General features: G+C 45.9%; 1 protein-coding gene across 7 annotated transcripts in view; it reads right to left on the bottom strand.

The window, feature by feature from the left end:
* DAPK1 (death associated protein kinase 1) overlaps positions 1–25,483 on the bottom strand; it is a 214,594-nt gene that overhangs the window by 33,541 nt on the left and 155,570 nt on the right. For all 7 annotated transcript variants that reach the window (XM_082469582.1, XM_082469576.1, XM_082469579.1 and 4 more), the window contains exons 12-19: positions 22,862–22,981; positions 22,305–22,403; positions 21,371–21,469; positions 19,688–19,786; positions 18,594–18,791; positions 17,054–17,251; positions 13,031–13,129; positions 5,939–6,016 (exon numbers count right to left, since the gene is read on the bottom strand). In XM_082469582.1, the coding sequence (XP_082325708.1) occupies positions 5,939–6,016; positions 13,031–13,129; positions 17,054–17,251; positions 18,594–18,791; positions 19,688–19,786; positions 21,371–21,469; positions 22,305–22,403; positions 22,862–22,981 (990 nt within the window). The remainder of the gene's footprint in view (positions 1–5,938; positions 6,017–13,030; positions 13,130–17,053; positions 17,252–18,593; positions 18,792–19,687; positions 19,787–21,370; positions 21,470–22,304; positions 22,404–22,861; positions 22,982–25,483) is intronic.

The following is a 25,483-nucleotide window of genomic DNA, read 5'->3' as shown; positions in this document are numbered from 1 at the left end:
CTCAGGCTTAGGAAAAGCAACTACTTTTAATATCAGTTTACAGAAAAGCTGATTAGAAGGACAATCAAACAAAATAAAAATAAGCCAACTCCCCAAACCCCCTTGAAAGTAGTATTTTAAAATCAGATGAGAATGGACCTTGCAGTGATAGTAAAAATGGATGCCAATGTAAAATCTAAGTGCAAGCCCTCCCTGCCTGTCATAACATGCACCCCTCCTTTCTCTAGGAGAAGGAGAAGTGGTTTGGCTAAGTAACAACACAGTTCTTGGGCAGGTTTGGAGGGCTGAAGGGGGCTTTGTTTAGTAGTGGGGGTGAGCACCAGGGACAGTAGAGGGTGCAGCTCCTTCTTATAAGAAGGTGGTGCCTACAATACAAGGTGGAATTGTGGGATCCTCCAGAGACCCCGTAGCAATGGTGTGTTGGAAAACCAGCTCATTGCAGGGGGCTTGGGGTGGGGGGGTGGGGGGGAAAGGCCTGATCTGTAGTGTTTGCTGATTCCTGTGGTGTAAATACACCACCACGGCTGATTTCAAGCCCCGAATGTGATGGCACTGGACACGCAGCTGGGGAGAGATGTGTATGGTGGGCTCTCCCAGACACTACCTGGGGCCCCAACAGGCCACTACCCCCAAATCATCTCCTGTTGAACTGGATCAGAGAGGAAGATGCACTGTGTTCTTCCTACCCTCACAAGCCCCAGCTCGGCCGCCCTCTCCCCCCACCTGCCCAGATGTGCTGGCTGCAAGGGTCTCACTTCCCCGAAGTCAGCCCCCTGCTCAAAGGATCAAAATCTTCTCTCAGTCTCCTCCGGCCCACCCTCTGCTGTCCTGTGCTGGTCAACACGATGACTTTTTTTTTTTTTTTTCCAAATTTCTGATTTCCGTGATTGGAAAGAGTCATGCGTTCACTAGGGAAGAACAGACTAGAGAGGAAGATGAAGAATAGACTTTTAAACACATCAAGTTTGTGACTCATCAGATGGAGATCAGAAGATCTATGGACATGGGCTTCCCTGGTGGTGCAGTGGTTAAGAACCCACTTGCCAATGCAGGGGACACGGGTTCGAGCCCTGATCTGGGAAGATCCCACATGCCGCAGAGCAACTAAGCCCGTGCGCCACAACTACTAAGATTGTGCTCTAGAGCCCGCGAGCTACAACTACTGAGCCCGCGAGCCACAACTACTGAAGCCTGCATGCCTAGAGCCCATGCTCTGCAACAAGAGAAGCCACAGCAATGAGAAGCCCGTGCACCGCAACAAAGAGTAGCGCCCGTGCACCGCAACAAAGAGTAGCCCCCGCTCACCGCAACTAGAGAAAGCCCACACACAGCAAAGAAGACCCAATACAGCCAAAAATAAACAAATTAAAAAAAAAAAAAAAAAGATCTATGGACACGCAGGTGTGGGCTTCTAGAAGGAGATGAGGGATGGAGGGAGGGTTGGAAAGTCCTCAGTATGTGTCAACAGTTGAAGTCAAAGGCAAAGATGACACTACCCACTGGGAGGGGGTTAAGAGTGAACAGATGAAACCCTGGGACATACCAACACCTGGATCAGGCAGAAGAACAAGATGACTTTGGTTCTATTTCCGAAGAGAAAGCTCCATGGCTTACCCCTAACAAATGTTTAAAAATACGTTCCTAGCCTTGCCAACTGATTAAAGGTGAAAACCACAGGCAACCTTTCTGTTGCTAATTTGGCCCTTAGAAACCAAATGGCATAGCAAGGCAATTTAAGGCCAACTCCCTGCTGTCCCAGACGCGGACTTCTCCCCATGACTGTGCTTAGGATCCACGTGGGGGGGTAGGACTGAGGGTGGCAACACCCTAAGGGGTGTTAGGAAAGGTGTAGAGGCAGTTTTTTTGGTTTCCACAATGAATGGGGGAGGGAATACCTTAGACATTAGACGCTTGGGGGTCCTCGCATCCTCCAAGGACAGGAAGTTCCACCCACCCAACATGCTGATGCTGATAACACCCTGGTGAGAAACAGTGGCACATATGGAGGAGACAATGACATTGAAAGGAAATGGTGATAAGATGCCCCTAAGTGTAAGTTACCCTCTTCCCGTTCCCCTCGCCCATTGTACCGGGTTGTGGACAGTCTCTTCCTGCAGACGATCCAGGTTATGATTGCACATAAATCTACTTTCTTGGCTTTCTCTGCAGGTAGAGGCTGCTCCTTGAGGCAACCGCCCACAAGTCCTCTGCGATGCATTCTCCAGGGATGCACTGGGACATCGCGATCATTTTCAAGAATCAGGTTCCAGTGCTGGGTGTCCCCAAATCCCAAGCAGTTATTTATTTTTTGAATTTATTAAAAAAAAAAAAAAGATAGAGGGTGGTTAGAAATGCTTGGCAGCCAACTCCTCCCTTTCTGGCGACTCAGAGCGCTGAGGTCTAGAGCCGTTTGAGGGAATGACAAAGGCAAGCGAAACGCACGTCTCGCTGAACACAGAGTTGGGGAAGACTCTGCTGAAGGGAATGGGGCTCTGGGTGACCCCGCGGAAGGCGACCCATGCCTGCCACAAAGCCCGTGAGCTCACTGGGGGAAAGGACCATCCCTGGCTGGCGAGGAATCAGCACCGAAGAAGCCCTGAGCCCCTGATCGAGCCCTGAAAGCAGATATTTCTGTTTTGGTCTGGATCTCTGCTCTGCACTAATGTTGCTTAACCTTGTGGAGTCCAGGTTTCCTGTAGGAACGTCCCCATCTCAGGGATGTAAAATTACATTGCTGCCACACATACCGAGGAGTAAAATGGTGGCTGTTACTAAAAATGACTCTCAAGTGTACCCTGCCACATTTGCTATTGCTGACACCCCAACATCTGCTCCCGGGGGTGGGGTGGGTCACAAGAGGAGCCTCCACGGAAACCTCCACGTTTCCCCGGGACTCAGAGAGTGGTCCACAGGATGCAAGCAAGGATGCCGACTGTGGCAAACACATGGTGCTAACTGTGTGCAGGCACTGCCCTAAGGACATCATTTACATCACCCATCCGACCCTCATCACCATCCCGTGAGTAGCACTATATTCAGCCCATTTAACAAACAGGGAAAGTGAGGCCCAGGGCTGCTAAACAGCTGGCTAGTTCATCCAGCTAGATGTCAGAGTGGGGACTCCTGAGTCTGTGCTCTCTCATCCTTTACCCCATATTTTGCCTCTCAAAGCAAAGATGAGAGGGGAACCTTTAGGTAGATTTTGGGCTCTAACAGGGATGACGTACTATATTCACAGGCATTGAAATGACTTTCTTTGTCTCCTTAACAAAAACCACAGGATAATGGTAAAATACTAAACGTAATATCCCCTCTTAGAAAAATCTAGACACCAAAAAACAAAGTGCAAATTAACGGAAGAAAATAAAAAAGGGAAAGCCAAAACTGGGACCAGGCAAGAACCCACGCCACCCGGAATTCAAAATTCTGGCCTGGAAACAGCCACCCTTCCCTGAGATGCGTGGAGCTGCACCTCCTCTATATATGCCTAATTATAAAAGTAGTCGAAACATATTACACCCATCCATCCACCCAACCTCAGCTACCGTGTTGGGTGCTCTCCTTCCTGTCCTTTTTCTGGGCATTTGTCCGTTGTTTCCAACCTGCCATAATAGACATCTGGGTTTGCACCCAGCGTAGCAATCTGTTTTTAAATAAAAGGAAGGATCGGATCTTCCTAAGAGGTAGATGGGCAGTAAAACACAGCACAGTCCAAGGAAAAGCCTCGTCCCTCGGCCACGGGTGACCCTCAGACCACTGGAGATGGTGGTTTGCAGTTGATTTTTGCTTAAAGATGAATAGACTGCACCTTCCCCTGGGTCACTGCTGTATAACAAGAGTTCCTGAGATGGTGAACAGCACTCCAAGAAAGTATGTGGCAGTGGGATTGTCCAGAGTGCTACACTTGTGAGGGGGCTGCCCGTGTGCCAGCTGAGCCCACAGAACACCCGCAAGGACAGTGCTGGGGCTCAGATCAGGACGATGGCGCCGGGAGTGGCAGGTGGGTTAAAATCCCACTCTGTGGAACTTGGGAAACCTGAGAATACCTGACTCAGCATGTTTATATACCTGCTAAGGTGTTAAGCCTAATAAAGTGTTTCTTTCTACCAGTGGACCATACTAGAGGCTAAATTATTAACTGTAAAAATGTGTGCTCATCCAGCCTGTGGAAAGGCCAGATTTTGCTTCAGTTTCTTTCCACTATGGATGAATACTATAAAGGGGAATCAATTTAAAACAGCTCTTGTATTGTGACAATTTGTCTATGAACGTAAGACTCCACACACGCTCAGATGTGGGGCTCCCTACTATAAAACCCAGCAAAAGTCAGAGGTTGCAAACCGGTGGCCTGAAGTTGTGTTTCATTTGGCTGAATATAGCTTCAAATAAAGTGAATTTTAAGATTAGGAGATTTTATGTGAAAGTTCATTATTGATCTGCTGACAGACTCATAGGCTCCCCCGCACCCCCCTTGTTTTGCCTGTAAACAAAAAGTTTTCTCTTGTTTTTCTAGTTCAAATTCTCCCTCACAACGAGACGGTCCGTGGTGGTTCAGAGTAGGAGAATTCGAAGCCCAGAGTTAATTTAAGTCTTTCCTGTAAGAACGTGTGAATAAGGAGGGATCTCTTTCTAGAACCTCTAGATCAAAGGGGAGACTGAACCCCTGCAGTGGCCTGGGGGATCTCAGTGTTTATCAGTTCACGGGATCCAAAGCACAAAGGTGTGAAAATGAATTATCTTCCCCAGGTCAACTCTGAGCACTGGGGAAGAAATCATTCCAACCTAGGTATGTGTCCCTTCTCACTCCCCCCTCAACCAGGACCAGGGGACCAGGGGACCACTATGAAAATTCAAACTTTCAGTAGCTGTGAAAGTTACTGTGATTATAAGACATTATAATCCGTCCCCCAGGCACTTTTCAATTTATATGGCAGGATCTTTGTAGGATACCTCAAGCTTATTCTGGACAATACCTTTTCAATGAGCACTTAACTGAGTAATTTTTTTTTATTTCTATAAAGTTTGTTTTTTGAAAAATTATTACATGATTATTATAGGAAATTTGGAAAAAATACAGTAATGTTTAAAGAAGAGTGTTAATTAAAAAAGCAAAATCCAAAGACACCACTGTTACCCTTTTCTTTCCATGCATTTTAAAAAGACATAGCTGAGATTATAATGTGCACATAATTTATCTTCTGCTTTGAAGCCCAGGAACATCCTAAGCAATAAACTCCTGTTACTAAAACCTCTTCAAAAACATTTTCACGGCCCCAAACCACTCTATTTTATAGCTTCTGTCAGTTTACTAGACTTCATTGTTGGTCATTCAATGTTTCCAATTTTTATTACTGTATTATAAATAACACTGCAATGGACATCTTTGTGCATAGAACTTTTTTCTCTGCGTTTCTTCCATTTCTTCAGGATAGAGTCACAGACATAGAATCCCTAGCTTAAAGGGTGTGACTATTTTGAAGTCTCTCTATGCTATGATGTGGGCTGGAAAGGTACACCTTCATTTACTTATTTTTGTCATGTTTCCTCAAACCTTAGAGCAACAATGTTTGATAAACTGAAGCACAAGTGATATCTTTGAGCTCGAAACATTAAGAAAGAAAGAAGCAGAGTCAGCTTTCTCATTTCCCCTCTACTTCACAGTGGGGAGGGGGCAGGTATTACAAAGCGGGTAGGAGGAGGGAAACCAGGCATAGTGACTGCAAAGAGGCCAATGATTTCCAAGTCTCGATACAGAAGAAGAAATCAGAGAGGTAGCCAATGTGTTCATGCAAATCGATATGCAAACCACAGCACAGGACCAGTGCCTTTTGGTGCCACCTGTGTGTCCAAAGCGTCTTTTGTTCATCCTCATAGTTTACAAAGGAAAAAACAGAATCTTTCACATAAAAACAGAGCATTTCAGACAACAATTTCTCACCTTTCGGAGTCTTGTGAGGAGACCGGCTACGTGCTCATGCTGTTCCGATTTAGCAAGATCTTCTGCTGTCTTTCCATCCTGTTGGAGAAAAACGATTAGTATTTTCCTTCACGACAGAGAGCTGTGTTTTCCATACACCAGTACTGCCATCTGAGGCAGAAACAGTGTGACAGGCATCAGAAGCAAATAAGGTGGACAAGAGACCATGCCCTGGATTATTTCCCTTTCTGTGGAATCCTTATTTCACTTGATTGTCCAAAAAAGGAAGATAAGAAGTAGAAGAAACCGTGCATCGGTGCTTTGAGGTCCAATGGCGAGACGTCTCAGGCCCACAGGCTTTAATCAAACCGGGCACCTCGTCAGCGGGCAGATTACCCTGCGTCCTGAGCCTCCTCTCTTCAGTTAGGCCAACGATAAAGACTGTCATTTGCTGGCAAATTCTAGTTAGTGGAAGCTAACGTCTTAAAATCCTTCCTTGGACAATCTGCAGCACTCCTATCAAGCTAGCTACTGGTAATTACTGTGCGTTTCAAAGAAAAGGCTGAGTTTTACAATTTTGATCTGAAGATTTTTGGTGAACATAAAAGGAGGAAATAAGGGTCCACAGCACTTTGGTGTTTGCTTTTTAACTAGAGAATTTTCACAGGGCTGCAGTTTCACACTGAACGAATTCCTTTCTGTTTCCAGGCTGTGAACATGCACGATGATGGCTAACATTTATTGAGCGCCTCCTAATAATCTCAGTGCGTCGTGTGCAGTAACCTCAGAGCCACTCCAGGGCGGCAGGAACGCCGGCTGTTCACGCACTACCGAGGAGGGAACCGAGGCTGAGGGATCTTTCTGCTGCAGTTTTAGGAATTATTACAAATTTAAAAGTAGAAAAGATGAGAGGCAACTTCAAAAGAAATAAAAGCAATATTTTTTTAAATAAGAAGACTAAGGGGACTTTGGCCCATCTCTCAGTGTTCACCAGTGACAGTTAAAGTTCTATTCCCCGGGGAGGCTGGGGGAATGCCCGGATCTGACTGACAGCACACCTGCCAATCTCTCAACCCAGGTCACAATCCCTGCCGTCAGATCAGCTTTTCTCAGCCTCGGCACTACCGACATTTTGGCCAGGACGACCCTCTGCTGTGGAAGGCTGTCCCGCGCGCTGTGGGATGGCTAGCAGCGCCTTGGCCTCCATCACCAGACACCAGTAGCATTCCCCTTCCACGAGTTGTGACAACCCCGTGTTTCTGGACATTGCCAAACATCCCCTGGGGGGGGAGTGAAACTGCCCAGCTGAGAACCACAGCCGTAGGCTGTGGTCGAAACTCAGGTGGGCACTCCGGAGGAGGCTTGCTTTACAGTCATGCCACCCACCTCTCTCTGCCCCCCTCAAGTCCTGAAATGGCTCCAACGGGCAGACGAAAGCTTCTAGTTTGCTTTGGGGTGAATTAGGTAATTTGTCAGGCACCACATCCAAACCAGGGATGCATGCCAAACTGTCTAGATCCTTCCTGACATGATAAGAACAGGCCTTGGTTCCCAAATCTCACAGCACATTGGAATCACCAGGGTCTTTAAGAACTCCTGCTGCCGGGCTCCCACCCGTATGCTCTGCTTCTACCTTTCTGGGGTGAGATCTGGACGTTAGGGTTTGAAAGCCCTCCCAGGTGATTCTTTTTTTTTTTTTTTTTTTAAATTTTATTAAATTTTATTTATTTGGTTGTGCTGGGTCTTGGTTGCGGCAGGCATGCTCCTTAGTTGCGGCTCGCCAGCTCCTTAGTTGCGGCATGCATGTGGGATCTAGTTCCCTGACCAGGGATAGAACCCTGGCCCCCGGCATTGGGAGCACAGGGTCTTAACCACTACGCCACCAGGGAAGTCCCCCAGGTGATTCTATTGTGCAGCGAAGTTTTGGGACCATTGCCTTAGTTGGAAGAAATCTGAGCTTCGACTTAAATTTTCTGTCCTCTGGTGTGACTGGCCATGAATTTCTCTTGAAGACCTCAGATCTGCATAGCACACAGACAGAGGATGTTCACTGGCAAAGTTACTCTCCACTGTTAAGTCTCTCAAATGTCAGGAAAACAGCCATCAATAACAATTCCTTACGTTTGCACAGCACTTCACAGTTTGCAAAACATGTTGCTCTAAAGGACACTGTTTGGGCTTCCAAAAGAAATGTCTGCCAGTGTAGTAGAAAGAGTTTGAACTTTGGAGTGAGAAGGACCCAGGTTTAAGTCCGGATTCTGCCCCTCCCCAGCTGTGTGGTCAGTCACTCGGTCTCCCGAAGCCTGGGTTTCTTCATCTACAGCATGAGAAATGACACCCTGACTGCATAGGTTCTTGAGCAGATTAGAGAAAACCAAATGGAAAGAACCGACAAAGTACCAGGCACAGAAAAAGCAAGCAGCAGTAATCATCAAAAAAAAAAAAAAAAAGAGCTGAGAGTGTCCCAAAACTCCCTGACTTTCTGTCCAGGAGGGAAAAGGGTAGGAGCTGGATCTCTTCATTCTGGCCCTGTGCTACCATGCACCCCTGAGCAAGTTGCCAGCTCTGCAGCTGGCCCACGAGCGATCCTAGCACTCACTGCCCTGCTTGTCACACACAGTGGTCTGGGAGGTCTCACTGAGAAGGCAATATTTGAGTCAAAACCTGAAGGAGGTGAGTGAGCAAGACATTTGGATACCTGAGGAAGTCTTGCAAAGAACAGCAAGTGCAAAGGCCCTGAGGCAGCAGGATGACTCTCATGTTTGAAGAATATCAAGGAAGCTCGTGTGACTGGTGCAGGTGGAGCAAGGGGAGGAGGAGGAGAAAGACATGGGGACAGGGAGGCAATGTGGATTTTAGGGACATCCCCATCACGAGGACTTTTACCCTGAAGGAAGCTCTGAACAGATGAGGGACATGATCTGACGTATGTCTGCACAGGGTCAGGCAGGCTGCTGTGTGAGGAACAGACTGTGGACAGGGCAGGATGGGAGCAGGGACACCAGTTAGGAGACCAGGACAAGTTACACGTGATCATGGCCAAGGGCGCACAGCCTCATGGGAGAATCAGCGGTCAATTCCAACAGAGCAAGAAAGGGGGCGAATCACACCCACTGAAGGGGACTGGGAAAGAGGAGGCGTCCCGGGGCTCCAGTTGAATACTGGAAGATGACAAGGAGTTAGTGTTCCGGAATCGTCCTGACACCAATATCACGCACTACCATGTGCCTGGGTGCCCACTAGGCACTGAAAGGCTCTCCCTATGAAGGCAGAAGCATGTCTTATTGCCTCACGGCAGGGGTATGTGTGTGTACGTGGGGGCACTATGTGCAAGGGGTGGGGCTGGAAACAGAGGAGGCTCTAGAGGGAAGGAACAGCATGTGCCAACTGGATGAGGTGGGAATGAGCGAGGTCCCAGGACCTGCAAATAGTCCCACTCAGTTTGGTATAGCCAAGGGGGTGCAAGGTGAAGAGTGATGTGGGCAGTGGGCAGGGACCAGGCCACGGAGGGCACATCCTGAAGGCAACGGAGCCCCGGGATGATTTGCAACTGGAGCCCACTGCAGACTGGCTTTTCCAGAAGGATGAATGTGGTGCTGGGTCGGAACTGTCAGGAGGGCCATGAGGCTACAGGTGAGGGACCAGTTCCGAGGCAGAGCTGGTCCCGGGGGAAATACACAGATTTTAACCAGGTGGAGGCAGAGGACGAAGAGCTGTGAGTTCGAGAAGAATCCAGGATGTGGCCACCAGCGTGATGCCAGGGAAGAGAGCATCCACGTTTCCTGGACCAGATGATTGGATGTACGCAGAAGGCTTTTGCAAAGGGCAGACACTGAGGGAGGAGAGCAGACCCGGAGGGAGAGGATGCAGCATGGAGGCGGGGGGCCTTCCAGAGGTGGTGTCCACCAGGATGGGTCCCAGCGCAGTGCTCAGGGGACAAGTGGGGCCAGAGACCCGGACGTGGACCTGAGTTCTCAGGTGCAGCTGCAGCCCTGGGGCTGGTGAGAGGAGCAGGGGGCGGAGAGCGGGAGGGCAGCCGGCCAGGGGGGTGGAACAGCAGCAAGAAGACTTGGAGCTGGAGGAGGGCAGCAGAGATGGGAGGGGAAGCAGGGGCAAGTAGGATCTTCTTATCCAAGGCCAGAGAGAGTGTCAAGGAAGTGCCGTGTCCTGGAGAGATAACTAGACATAACTGCTGGCACTTAGGTGAGAAAGACAACAGAGAAAGGTAAGGAAGGAAGTGATTATAGTACAACAAAAGTCAGAGTGGGGCTTCCACTGGGGGCAGGGGTGGGGGTGAGCTGCAGCTGGGACAGGCCACCAGGGGTTTCTGGGGTGGCCTCGAAAATTCTACCTCTTGACCTTAGTGGGGTTACAAAGGTGTTTGTCAAATCCACCAAGTTTTACTTTTGCTCATGTCCTTTCCTTAAAAAAAATGTTTTATTTTACAATAAAAAAGTTTTGAAGGCGAGGTGACTGGGGCTTCTGCAGAGTCGAGGGAACTCCGGGAGTCGAGGACAGACTGTGGTGGGCGGAGGAGAGGTGGGAGGGAAGGAAAAAGAGGATCAGACCTTCAGAAGACTCTTCTCAGTTATCCCGGCTGAGGACAGACTGGGAGAGGGAGGGTAACAGCTAGAGGCGCTAGGGTCGAGGGAGGTGGTGCCCGATGGGAAGAACCCTGCGGTCAGGCAGAGGGGAAAAGCCGGCCCACGAAGAGGGCTGGGCTGTGCCGTCCAATAAGGCGGCAGCCCAGCCCACACACGGCTCTGCGGGGCTGGAAACGAGGCCGAGCTACGATGTGCTGTGGGTATAAAACGTACCCAGATTTCGAAGACTTCAATCAAAGAACTGGAAGTGTCTCAATAATTTATAAATACTGATTACAAGTCAAAATCATAATATTTTGCACGTTATTGTGCAAAATACATTACTTTATATGTTACTTTTAACATATTAAAATATATTAGTGAAATGAATTTCCTCTGTTTCTTTTTCCTTGTCAGATGTGGCTACTAGAAAGTCTAGTATGACACAGGCAGCAAGCTGTCCTTCCATGGAGCCGGCCTCAGCCCGCAGCACGGCGCCTCTGTGATGATCCTGATCCGCACCCTGCGCGGCGCCCACGTGGCTTCCTCGTCCTAGGAGACCCCCGTCTCCACCATGCCTGCTGGGGGGGCCATGCACGTCCAGCCCCACCAAGCCCCACCTCGGCCGGGCCAGTCCGGGCCGTGCTCCAGCTCCGCCGGGCTGGGGCCTTCCTTCTCTCTCCACTCTCTCTGCGGAGTGCTCCTGAGCCCCCTGGAAACGTCCCTGGGGACTCTGGCTCTTAATTCTCACAGGTCCCATCCAGTAACTGTATATTTACTGCTGCGACCCCTGGGTCTGACTCTCTCCCATTAGACTAGAGTTTCCCGAGGGAGGGGCAGCTTGCCTGACTTGGCCCCTCTGTGTTCCCTGTTTTGTGCCTGGTGCGCAGTGTATGCTCAGTATCTGCTGAATGAATAAACGACTGAGGTCCCATGAGGTGGACCCGTAGGGACCAGGGAGGAGCGTCTGCAGTGAGCTGGGAAGGGTGGGGAGCAGGAGTTACACCCGAGGGCCTCTTGAGGGGGCGGCCAAAGGCAAGGGGAGATGACCGTGGGCTCACAGTGGTCAGGGGGCAGCCCAAGGACCCAGCAGAGGCCGAAGGTCACACATTTGAGAGGTCCCAGCCCACACTGCCGGGTGGGCAGGAGCAGCTGCTGGCATCTTCACAGCCATCCTCGACAGTTTACTTTTTATGAGGCAACATCTGTAACAAAAAAATACTTCTCCCCATCAAAATGTACATCGGTGCTCTACCGTGGAGTAGCTGGACTGAGTGCCAAGACATGGATGGTCAGGGTTTGAAAATGGCACGTCAGGTCATTGCACGGCGGCAGGTGGGCTTGTGATGGGCGAGGAGGTGCCCTAAGAAGGGACAATCCCAGGTAGAGTACTGGTAAGCACTGGGCCTGCAGAAGAGCCCAGCTCGAGGCTCAACACTGCAGAGAACAGACCCACTGCTTGTGGGGAGGGAATCACATCCCTGTCACATTAACGCAGCCAGGGAGGCAATGTCCTAGGCCAAGAGCCAGTACTCATTTTCTGTCAAGGGCCAGGTAGCAGATATCTGGGGCTCTGAGGACCATAGTGTCTCTGTTGCAATTGCTCCTCTGCCCTTGTAGAGTGAAAATGGGCACAGACAATGTGTAAACAATGGGCGTGGCTGTGTCCCAGTAAAACTTTATTAAAAGAAGCAGGCATCAGGCTGAATTTGGCCCATGGTCCATAGTTTGCCAACCCCTGTATGACTCTCCAGCCTCAGAGCCCCGATTTTCCCAAGATTGGCCACCATATTTCAAGACTCCGATGGGTCTCCTTAGAGAAACACTTTATGTCAGCAAAGTTCTAGTGAGTTTTAGGAATCTCCCACATGAGCAAATGGAGACTCAATCCACTGTTGGGCCTGAAACAACTCAAATGATAATGTTTCACTGCAGCAGTAAAACAGCAACCTTATCTCTTAGCGGACATATTTTTCCTCTTTGGTATTTCTTGAAATGTGAATCAAAGGGTTTCTTCTGCAGGGAGGTACCAGGTCTGGAACGGGGAATGTCGGGAGCGAGACACTTAAAGAAATGAGATTTAAAGAAATCTCATTTTAAAATATGTCGTGGGCCTAAGAGCAAAGCTGGACTTTTTAAAAAAGAGAGAACAGCTCTTGTCACCTGTTCCCTCCACGCTGGGGGGCCTTCCTCCTCCCTCCCTGTAAGGAGGGGGCACGTTTAGAAAAGATAAACACACAATCTAATAGAAAACACAAAGGCCTGTTGTGTAACACAGGAAACGAAAAGGCCAGTGGGAAACAGCAGGTGTTCCTGGCAGTGAAGGCCTGGTGGAAGAAGAGGATGAGGCATTATTGGGCTCTTAACCCGGGTTTGTGTGGGCAAATGTTTACGTAACTGCGGTGGAGGAGCTGAAGCTTAACGGCAGTCTGTTTGCTCTGGAGTGCAGTTGCCAAGCAATACCTTTCCCCTTGTGCCCTCGAGGCCTGAGGGGTTTGCAGTTGCTTTCTCCTGCCAGAGGGCTACTCACCGAAGTCAGCGCCTCCACGTTGGCGCCCGTCAGACAGAGGTAGCGGACCACGTCCAGAATCCCGTTGTTGGCTGCAAGGTGCAGAGGCGTCCGTCCATACTGGAAGAGACAAGAAAGACCCAGGAGAGTCCTCACGGCTGCTGCTGAGGATGACATTTACGGCGTGACCTCACAGGGCCATCATGGTGTAGGGATCTGGGATCCTCCAAGAAGAAATAGGAGGCGAGGTCTCCCTTCTCCAGAAACTTGCCATCTCCTCGGGGAGGCAAGCCAAGCAAAACATTTTCAAGTATTTCTCATTTAAAAGAGTAACTTTAAAATAAAACTTCAAAGGATGAAAGAGTGGGAGGCTTATCATAAGATAATTAAATTAAGTCTCCTGCTGCGCCAGCAGAAAGGAGGCATGAGTCAGGGCTCAAGGGCCCCAAAATTCCGGAAGGATCTGCACCACAGTTCAAATTTAGATATAGCAAAGGAAAAAGGCATGGAAGCACAGCCACTGAAGACACTCTAATGAGGTGAAATTCCAAGGCCATACCCACCATTTTTTATGCCTATGGGTTCCCAAACCCAAGGCATCTGGAGGCACTACAGTGAACTCATGGGGTGTTGAGGAACATTTTAAATTTTTGATGGAACCAGCAGGTTCAGACACCAGGGAAACTAGTAGCTCCAGGTAGTTCAAAGTCTCAAAGTAGCTGGTACTGCCTTCCTTTCAATGACATCATGTATGCACAGCAGAGGGCTGGTCGCTGCTGTGATAAGAGGCAAGTATCTTGAGAAAATCCATGTAGAACAGGATATAAGGGTGGTGGTGTCCACTCTGAGTCCAAGGTTTGAGGAGTTATGAGGTGACCAATAAGCATACACATACCATTAATATACAACTGGGGTTAATTAAGAATGAAATAAAAATAGTTTCCTTTCAATTTATGTGGATCATTTATTCCCACAGCTACTAAGTTGTTAGGACATAAATACTAGGTTGTTTGCATTGAACAACTTAATAAACAGAACTTTAGGTATTTCTTTTGCTCTGGGGGAGCCATGAAAAAGATTACTAAGACACTATGGAAGTTATGAACTGAGCAAGTCTGGGTGTCTCTGCTTTATGCTGTTTATGTGCAAATACAGGTTTCTGTTAGGAAGTTAACACATGCTCAGGTAGAATATCCAAACAACACAGAAGGATATATGGTAGAAAAATGAAGCCTCCCTCCCCCTCCCCCCAATTCCCCTACTAAGAACTAGCCCTACTCAAACCTTCCAGGCTTTTCTCTATGAATCCATAAATGGAGAGAAATAATCTGAAAAGCCAAGACATTAATCACACTCCACCTTCTATTCTGTCCCTTGCTTTTTTCACCTAACAATAGATTGTGAATAATTTTTCATGTCTATAAGGAAATCTATTACATTCTTTCAGATACCTGAATAATATTCAATATACGGCTATATCATAACTCATTTAGCCAGCCTGCTGAGGATGGACACTTAAGGTGGTTCCATTTCTTGCGATTATAAATAACGCTGCAATGTATGTGCATATTTATGTTTTGTTTACTGTTAGCTTCTAGAGTGATTTAGAAAGCAGATACGAAGCTTTCAAATACCCTAGAGTTAAAGTGAGAAGGAAAGGAGGAGGTTTGGAAGACCTGGAGGAAGGGTTTGGATTTCTGTGTAAGGAAGATAGTCTTGGTTACAGGATGCATAGTTTTATAGAAGGGAAGAAGGTCAATGAAGAGGCGTGTGATGAATAAACGGGACTAGGAGAGTTTACACTTTTGATGGCCCCCAATGATTGACAGAACAAAACCCAAACTCCTTAGCATTACATTCAAGGTCTTTCACCATCTGGATTCAGTGCCCCTTTCTAGCTGCCTCCCTCCTCTTCTTGAAATATGCTTTCCCTTCTTCTTCATCTGTCCAAGTCCTACTCATTTAAAATGATCACCTCTGAAAAGCTTTTCCCGGTTTCTTTAATGTCCAGATGTCCATGTTTCTGGAGCACCTGTACCTCTATCACAGCAGTGATTGCAATATGAGATGCTGTTATATTGAAATGTCTGTGTGTCTGTCCAAAAGCAGCCTGAGGGCAAGAACAATTCCCTGCCGTCCATACCCTGCCTACCCCTACTCCCCACCTGCACCTGGCACAGTGTTGTCACAGAAGGGCATTCATCAATGCTTGGCAGGCACGGAATTCTCTTGCAGGCTCCTGGATGTGTGTGCGCATCTGTGTGTGTGTGCATGCACACACACGTGTGTATCGACATGCTTTTTCTACTTTCGCTGAGAAGAAGAGCCAATCCAGAAAGGAACAAAGGGTTAAGGGCCGTGCACTCTGCATCATCTAGTTCCTCTCCTCTCCCGCATTTCCCGATGTGGTCGAGTAAATAGCCACTCTCCGGATTTTCACATGAGAAGAATGCAGACAAAGACATGTCTGTTTCACTGCAATGAGCGTCAAAAATAGTGACAAGTTCCTGTCACATACTGCTGACAGGGGTAGGATCTGAATGACCATTTTTATCTCTGGGGGAATTGAGTCCAGGTAAGGAAAAGGCGGGACACACCATGGGAAAGGAGTGACAGTCTGCCTGTGGGACATGGGCCATCACTGTGCCATGTCCACGCTGACAGCTGGTTACCAGGGTGAGACCATGTAAAGCCAGATGTGCTTTCTGGAGAAATAATGCCTTTCTCTTACTTTTCTGTGCATCTTTTAAGCTCCCCTACAGCCCCCATCATCTTTCCTAAAATAAACAGTGAAAAAATGAACAGGAAAACAAGCTGACACCAACCCTTCTGAAGAAGGCGTGAGACCCACAAAGTCGCGGTGTACAATGGACAAGTCAAAGGTATTCAAATGAGTGCCACGAGGTTCCTAAAGCTGCTTTCTATTCATTTAAAGACTCCTGGAAGGAAAGCCAAGGTCTTGATGCTGCTTAATGTTACATTTAGTTTCCTCCTTAAGCCACTTATATAACTGACTTGGCAAGGTTAGAATAGGATAAACTAAGAAAGCAACCAGCAGCTAATGGATAAGACTTAGTATATTGGCTTTTCATATTTCCAGAATATGAAGATTACCAATTTCAATTCCCATTAGAATTAATCACATAATATGCAAGAGGACTATTTTTTTTGATAGAAGCATCATTTTCTAGTTGTTTCAGATATTAATTCTTTTTACCTCAAACAAATCATAATAAAATTCTGCTGGTATCATGTCTACCATTTATAAACAAACATTTCCTGCAATTAAAAAATTAATTCTACTTGGACTTTGTTTTTAACATAATCGTAACAGAATAGTGCTTGCCTTTCATACAGTTACAGGGCTGAAACTACATGAATATCCAACTGTTCTATCATATTTGGTAATGAAAATCTAGATGGTATTCAGGGAAAAGAGAAGGTGTTAGCTAATTTCTAGGAGTCAGCATATGGGGATTTTTATTTCTTTATCATTCACCAAATGATAGTATCCTCTTGGTCTTACCAAACTTATTAAGCACAAAAAAGATGTTATGAACTTTTGACCATAAAACTCTCAGTGGGGGAAACTGAAGAAATCTGGCCCTAGGAATTTCAATCATAACTCATTAGGTGTTTCCTGAAGACTTAGTGCTCCAGGAAGATGCCCCAATTTGTACCATGTTCTCTGATTCCTCTACAGGAGGGGACGCTCATGCATGCGCACGCAGGCACACACACACGCACACACACACACATGCACACACACACACTCTCTCTCTCTCTTTCTCGATGCCCATAAATGGTAAGCTGGGCTCAGTAGGAAGTACTTATTAATGTAATTTTCTGTTACTCTAGGAAATTATTCAAAAGTTAGATGTAAAATATACTTAAAGTGGAGAGCCCTATAAAAAGGAACATGTTCATATAAGCAATAGTGACTTCGAACAATGAAAAGATGCAGAGAGAAACTTGCCCAAACCCGGAAACACGTGGACAGACAGACACAGACAGACTCTGCAGGGACCTTCCTTCCAGCTTTACCTTGTTGGAGAGATCCAAATTGCAGCTGGCTTCACAGAGGGCCACCACAATCGGCACGTTGCCATCTTTGCAGGCCACGTGGAGGGGGGTGTTGCCATGCCTGTCTTGGAAATCGACGGAACAGCCCTGGCTGATGAGAGTCTGGATGACCTCCATCTGACATCGTCTCACAGCAAGATGAAGAGCTATGTGTCCGTCCTGCAACAAACACCAGGGCCGTGAGCGCTTTCGCTTGGGCATGTGGGCCTGGCCGCTTGCCTTTCCAGCTGCACTGGGCCAGGTTTAATTGGCAACGGGACCATTACTGCAAAGCCTGAAGGAGGATTAAAACCGTGAACTTTACTCCTGGTGGGGTTGGGGCGAGGCCCCATACATTTCACTCTGAATAATCACAGACCAAGCTGACCGTCAGCTTAATTAACCTAGGCTTGGCCAGTACATTCGGGTAGGAAGAGTCCACACTCCTTTTTGTCTCTGAATTTATAGGACTTAAGTTATTTTTGGTACTCCAATGGCCTGTTTTATCAAGTATTTGAAAAACACTTTTCAAAACATTTGCTCAGCAATCTTTATGAACTTCCTAAGTAGAAAGTTTATTATTTTATATTACAGCAGGAGAAACAGAGAGCAAGGCGACTGGCTGTCATGTATATGAGCATCAGCCCAGGATCCATTCCACCTGCTATAGAACCCCCGGTGAAGAAACGTGTTGAGTTTTAGGAGCTGGGTAGAGGGAGTTTGGAAACACTTCTGTAATGTACTTGTTCTAGGGTTGCTCAATGTCAGCACTACTGACGTTTGGGACCTGTCCTGGGAATTGTAGGCTGTTCAGCAGCACCACTGGTCTTTATCGTCTAGATTCCCCACCCTGGCTGTGATAACCAAAATATGTCTCCAGCCACTACCAATGTCTCCTGGGGGCAAGGTCACCCCACTTGAGAACTACTTCTCTGTACCCAGAAAATAATCCACAAGTGGCAGTTCCTAAGTTAACCGCAGTGTGCCAGATCTAACTATACATAGCAACATCACAGCCTCGTTTTAAGGACAAGTTCACAATAAGAACAGTTTATGCTGAATTTGCTTAATTAAAAAAGGAAAACCCGGCCTGGAATTGAGATTGCCAAACAAATAAGAATAGTTTATTGTTTTTCTACAAAATAGCAGGTGATGGAAGTAAATAAACCACATATTTCTTTGTCTATCTATAAATTAATAGTGTGTTGCCAATTTCAGTCCTAAATGAGGATTTGTCTTGGGCTCTGTGATCATCACTGTACCTGCTCCAAAGCTAAAAAGGCTAAAAATAGAGACCTGAGTCATCTGACCAATTCGTAAATTTTGTTACAGCCCACAAATGAATATTAATTATTAAACAGAATCTAGAATCACAGAATCTTTGGATAGGAGAAGAGAAAGGATAATATAACTTGTTGCACTCAAGTTTGTTATTTTAGGTAAACTAATTGAGAAGTCTTGTGGTCCCTCCAGCCCCCCAGATCACTTTTCAACGAGTGGGATATATTGACCCACTAAGTACCTTGTCGGATGCATTAAGGTCGGCTCCGTGCTCAGCCAGACACTCCACAATGTCGTGGTAGCCCCTGGCGGAGGCTGTCAGGAGGGGGGTCTCTCCTTCTCGATTCTTAATGTTCACATTGCAGCCGGCTTCACAAAGGGCTTTGGCCACAGAGTAATAGCCGTGCCAGGCAGCACAGTGCAGGGGTGTTTCTTCTTCCTGGCCAAGGAGACAAGTACATAGAGGAGGAGAATGCAAGACTATGAAAGAAAGTACAGGCATGGTGAGAGTCCTGGCCTAACTTGGCTGCAAACTCAAGGCAGCAGATTGAAAGCGCTTGTAGCTATTGGAGCAAAACGTTAATGTGAAATAATGGGCATGGGTCTGACGGCTTTCCTTAATTCGAATTCAGCTTTCTCAGCATTTTACTGACAACTGACTTTGCGGAGCCCACTGGAACCAGCGGCTCAGCTCTTCTGAACAATAGAGCCTCTGCGTGGGTGGATTTATATCATCTTTCTTGTAAAAGTGCTGTCTGTCCTTTACTTCATTGGAGACTACTAACCACGGGACAGCACTTCTCTGAGCAAGAACTCTTCTAACAATCTTGATGCCTCAAGATTCCTGCCATGTATATAGCATAAAGATGAGTCACATAAATTGATTACTGCTCTGGCAAAGAAGGGACCAAGACAACCAAGCTTTAACAAAAATGGTTGGTCATGAGGTCTACATATTCATGATCAACATCATTAGACACATGTATCTGTCTACGAGAGGCTGCTGTACTGTAGTGGTTACGAACACAGACTCTGGAACCAGACTGTGTGGGCTTGAGCACCGGCTCCACCACTGTTGAGCTGTGTTACCTTGGGCAAGTTCCTGAACCTCTCTCTGCCTCAGTTTCCTCATCTGTAAAATGAGAATTATAGGGTTGTCCAGAGGATTAATGAATGAATGAATGTTAGTGCTTTTGTTTGAGTCCCTGCCCTCTGCAATCTAAGCAGAAAACCTAACTTGGATAAAACTCCATAAGACCCAAACATATTATCTGGCTGCCTGTATACCCGTGCAAAAAGCAGAAAGAAGTGAGGACATCAGGTACCATGACCCACCTTGTCTTGGAAGTTGGGATTTGAGCCAAAGCTGCACAGTAACTGAACCACATCGGCATGGCCATAGCGAGCTGCCACATGAAGGGCTGTCTCTCCAGACTGCAAAAGACACAGCCAAAGATTCAGAGCCCCCTGGGAGCCATCCCACTCCCACCCATGCCTGGCTCCACATCCTCCCCTGAGGTGGTACCTGCCCCTCTCAGGCCAGACGCCCCTTTGGTGACCGGGCCAAGGACCCTGGGGTGGGGCACCCACTATGTAGCTAGCGTTAAATCCACACACCTGGCTCATCCTGTGTGTGATAACCCTCCCTCCCTAAGCAAGAGTGCATTCCCTTTTTTGTGATAGCTGGTCTCAATTTTCTTTATATACTGACGCTTCCAGCTATGTGATTTTTTTTCAAAACACAAAATTCCTTTTTTAATATTAAGTTCTTTAAACACAGGGTTTTATTTATTAGCAAGTTTCTGATTTCATTTTGTCTATGTTTAGAATGTAATTTCTTACATTCTCAGAGATTTTTAAAAACATTACCATTAGCCCATACAATAACATTCTATGAATTAGTAATAGATGCAACTTCCTTAAGATATTTTATTTATATCTGCCATGAAACTGTCAGAATAAACTGATCTAAAAACATAACAGAATGAGATACTTGTTGCCACCCGACAGAAAACTGCTATAATAAATGTATGTTGGGACTTCCCTGGTGGTCCAGTGGTTAAGAATCTGCCTTCCAATGCAGGGGATGCAGGTTTGATCCCTGGTCAGGGAACTAAGATCCCACATGCCACAGGGCAACTAAGCCTGCATGCCGCAACTACCGAGTATGCGAGCCACAACTACAGAGCCCACGTGCTCCAGAGCCCACGGGCCACAATGAAGAGCCCGTGCACTTCAACGAAAGATCTTAAGTGCTGCAACAAAGACCCGATGCAGCCAAAAATAAATAAATAAATAAATATTTAAAAAATAATAATGAAAAATAATAAAAAAAATTATGTCTTTAATGTGAATGTCCTCCCTTAGATATGGTGCAGTGCACAATCCAGACAACTGTATGTGGCAGCCCGGACTGAACATGACAAATCAGTCTACTAGTAGTAGAATCAGAGAGGGGTTGCATAATGGAATACATAACAGATGAGAAAATAGGAATCTTAAGTTCAGGTCCCAGCCCTGCAATTAATTCACAGGGCTGCTGTGTGGACTGAATGAAACATGGGTACGTGAAAGTAAGGTACCTTCCTAAACCAATAATTTTGATAACATCTTTACCCCAAAAGCCTTACTTTACAGGCATTGTCTCATTAACCCTTCTAGTGCCAGTGGTCGTAAGGTCAGCACTGTCAGTCACATCAAAGAGGAGGAGAATGGTAGAGATGTGCACATGGCGGGTCAAGAAGAGGACCAGGACTCAGGTCACTTTCTGGTTGTCTTTCTGGCTGCACTTTGAGTTTTCATGTTATGGGGAAGATGGTTCACTGCTTATATAACGTGGCAACCACTTGGCAGATTTCAGCTAAAGTCAGATTTTAATATTAGACTGAGCCACCAGCAAAAAGAAACTTCTACTTAAATTCTCTGTAGGAAGATTTTGGTCCTGAATCCTTGTTCTTTGGGTCATGATGCAGATGGCATGCCTTTTATTACTTTCCTTAAGAAGAGAAGTGGCCTTACCTTGTCTTTAATATCCAAAGGGCATTTGTTCTCATTGAGAAATTTCAAGGTATCTACATGGCCATGACGAGAGGCCCAGTAGATGGCATTGGATCCACCCTGTACAAAAACCAAGGCAGAGTCACATTCCCAGACTGGATCTGAATGCAAACATCACTCAGTTGCTATATTTCTCTTCCTATGTGATGACAAACTCCAAAGGAGCAACTCCCAAGAGGAATAAAACCCCATTTCACTTTTCAGTTTGACAAAGGGACCAAGGTTATGTAAGACATTAACATTCCAGGAAGCTGGGTGAAAGGGATAAGGGAGCTCTCTATACTATCTCTGCAGATTTTTTTTGGTAAATCTAGAATTATTTCAAAATAAAAAGTTGTTTTTCTTTTCCTAAAACCTTCATTTCAACTTCTGGTTAGAATTCCCTATATTGTCAAGGGCCAGATCTACTCCATTTACAGCTCAGTTGAAAGTCTATGGAAGCTGATGACAGACCCATTGTAATGACGATTAGCTGATCATCACTTGTGTCTACACTTCCAATGTGGTCTACACCTCAAAGCATAGCCTCCTTACTCTGTTGCCCTAATTAACGTGTGGGCAAATACATTTCTGATGAGATTAATTGGATAATTAAAACATTTTCAATGTGACATCAAATAACACCGCTGTAAATATGATCAGTAAGGAGTCAATCTGGGGCAGGACACAAAGAAAGGATGATGTCGAGCAACAGAGCCACGAGGAAGATGAATGTTTGCCTTATTCTCTGTAACATGTTAGACAGGAACAGGCTATTCAAGTAGTTCATATTCCTTTATAGGAAACTGAGAAATGAAGTAGGGCATATGTGTTATTTTTCTCTATTACCTTTTGATTAGACACATTTGGAAATACTTAAAAAATTAATTCATTTGCAATAAAACAGAATTATGACCTTATCCTGGATATCGATTCTTGAGCCTCTTTTAATGAGCAACTGTAGTATTTGAATATTCCCACAGCCAGCAGCAATAAGTAACGGTGGTGTCCCATGCTGGAAAAGGCAAGAAAAAAAAAACAACTATTTTTTAGGTTTGGTAGGAAAGGAAAAGCCCAAACTACCCCTGCTGCCCCAGACACCTTCCTGTGTCTCCACAGACACAGGACACATTCCCGTCCTGCGTGACAGGAATGGAAGACAGTCAGAAGGACACAACATCTTCCTCTTTTGGATTCACAATCAAAAGTGACATTTTCATTTGCACGATGAGTACATTTAAAATTTCATGGTTAGAGGCGAGTGCTAGGTGCGTGCAGAAAGGCCCTCAATGCAAAAAGACCTTATTCCTAACTCAGCTCACTTTCTAAGCAGAAGTGATTTTCCCCACAGTATGGCGTTTACAACAGTAAGGGAGAATGAAGAGCAGATGGCGTCTTTCCACCTTGGACTTGGAGGTGCCCAGTCACCATGATCTCCCGACCCCCACTACCCCTGGCAGGACAGCATCAGACCTTGTTGGGTTGGTTAACATCATAGTTGGACAAGGAGCCCAGGAGGTGCTGCAGGCCTGGGACGTTGTCATCGTTGATGGCATGGATGATAGCTTTCATCACGAAGGAGTCTTCCTCATCCTTGAGAGAGACGTGGAAGAGGGAAAAAGTGTTAGATTGCTGGTCATGCTGCTCCTTTTACCAACATCAGAGAAACCAATACTCATTTGTTAAAAGGAGCGTTCAGGGGAAAGTAAGCCATTTAATCCCCAAATCTACCTGGTCATGAAGGGAAGCAGGAGGTCATTTTTTTTCCCCTTCCATGTTGGGAACTAGCAGCACCTACTATTTACCTGTGTCTTTATGTTGCCTGCATTATAACCCAGAGAGCAAACAGCTCTTAAGATTCAGATTTAGAACAACGATTGATGACAAACTACACTTTGTATTTATCTTAGGAATCTTTAAAAACATATAGTCCCAGAAACCACTGTAGAAAATTTCAGGTCTAACTCAGATTCTAAAAACCATAGAACCAAGGAAATGATATCTTTGAATAAGAAAGTCTTACTTTGTAATTTTTGCAATTACAGATTGTCATTTTTTGAACTCTAGAAATTCTTCATTCTCTAGGTATTCTACAACATAGCAAAATTCTCTGAAAACTGGCCACAATTATTAAAAAAGAAGGTCTGAGGGCTTCCCTGGTGGCGCAGTGGTTGAGAGTCTGCCTGCTAATGCAGGGGATACGGGTTCGAGCCCTGGTCTGGGAAGATCCCACATGCAGCGGAGCAACTGGGCCCGTGAGCCACAACTACTGAGCCTGCGCGTCTGGAGCCTGTGCTCCACAACAAGAGAGGCCGCGATAGTGAGAGGCCCGCGCACCACGATGAAGAGTGGCCCCCGCTTGCCACACTAGAGAAAGCCTTCACACAGAAATGAAGAACCAACACAGCCAAAAATAAATATAAAAATAAATAAATTTAAAAAAAATATATATATATGAAATGCTGAGAACAGAGGCCACAAACTGGCAACCTAAGGGCCAGACCCACATGATGTTTTTTTTTTTAAAAAAAAAAGAAGGTCTGAAAAGGGGAGAAATGTAAAAATAAAGGCCAGAAAAAGGAAAATGGATGAATTTCATTTACAAAGAGAAAATAACTAGATACTGTGGAACAGTAAGTTTGTTAAATTTTTGCTACTTTGTCAAAGTACTTTCTTAAATATATATAATAAGAAATTTGCACGATATGGTAAATTAAAACAAAAAAAAATAAGCTAGAAAAGTCCCAAACAAAAGTTTTGGACTTACAGAGGTATTGCTACTAAAATTTCAAATCTGGAAAAGCGTACCTACAGAGGCTGAACCTCTGCCTGTGGGGGTTGGAATGGAGAAAGCATTTCTCTGAACTCTGCTTTCTCTTCTCTATAAATCTGAATCCAAACAAGCTTCATGAGGGACGTAATAATATCTGCACAGAGTACATGTTTAAGAACACCACTGGTTTTGCTTTTCTATCACAATCCAAGTTGAAGACTAAGAGACATTTGCCTGAAAGTGAGAGTGACAAGAAATGGGAGAATGGGAGGAATAAGCACGTTGTTGTAACACGGCCTCACAATCAGCAGGACACTGAGATGATGAGAGAGAGACCCTGAGGGCTGGGGAGGGGGGTCTTCCCACCTGGAGCTTCTACACAAGCCCTTGTCCCTCTCTTACCCTAAACTCTTCATTGCAACAAACTGTCTCCCAACTGATTATTCAGGGCAATTTTAATTTATAAGATTTCATTGTTCTCATCACCTTACTTAGATTAATAGTTTATATCTTGTCTTGGTTCCACTGCCACCCTCAAACAATTCCCCAGTCCAGCCTTCCTCCTCTTTCTCTCCCTTCTCCTCCTAACTTGCTTCTCTGCTACTTCTTTTTTTCTTTTTAAAATTTCCTATCTCTTTTCAGGCTATAAGGTTAGATTTGGAACTTGAGTAAAACTACTGGCTTCACAGCAGCATAGCACAGGGAGATCGGCTCGGTGCTTTGCGATGACCTACATGGGTGGGATAGGGAGGATGGGAGGGAGGCTCAAGAGGAAGGGGATATGGGGACTTGTGTATGCATATGGCTGATTTGCTTTGTTGTGCAACAGAAACTAACACAGTATTGTAAAGCAATTATACTCCAATAAAGATCTATTAAAAAAACAAAAAAACAAAAAACAAAAAACAAAAAACTACTGGCTTCAGGGAGTAAAAAAAGAGCTGGTGTCTGCTGACGTGTGATCCTGCCCTTGGAGTCCCCGGATTCCACTCAGGAAACACTGACTATTCAGTTACAGGAGCAGGCTGGTTCCCACAGAACCACCCTTTCTGCCTTTTCTGGAGTCCCCTTTACCTCCAGGGTTCACAAAGCCCCGTTGTCTGACTGTTGGGGAAAGTCTCGTTGAATTCTGATGTGTCCAGTCATATCTGAAGAGTTAATCTGTGATTAGGTTTCAGTTTGGATTAAGGGAAAAAAATCGTTGAGTTGTTCTCAAGGGCCTTTGGAAGTCAATAAAACATCAACAAAGTGAGTGGGTTTAGCTTTCTGGTCTACCACGAACTATATCAGCCAGCCTCACTGCATTTCCCCTGATTTTCTGG

Source organism: Balaenoptera physalus (genome assembly GCF_965194825.1).
Source record: "Balaenoptera physalus genome assembly, chromosome: 7".
Taxonomy (NCBI): Eukaryota; Metazoa; Chordata; class Mammalia; order Artiodactyla; family Balaenopteridae; genus Balaenoptera; species Balaenoptera physalus.
Note: the sequence above shows the minus strand (reverse complement) of the source record. Positions and strands in the feature narration are given on the sequence as shown.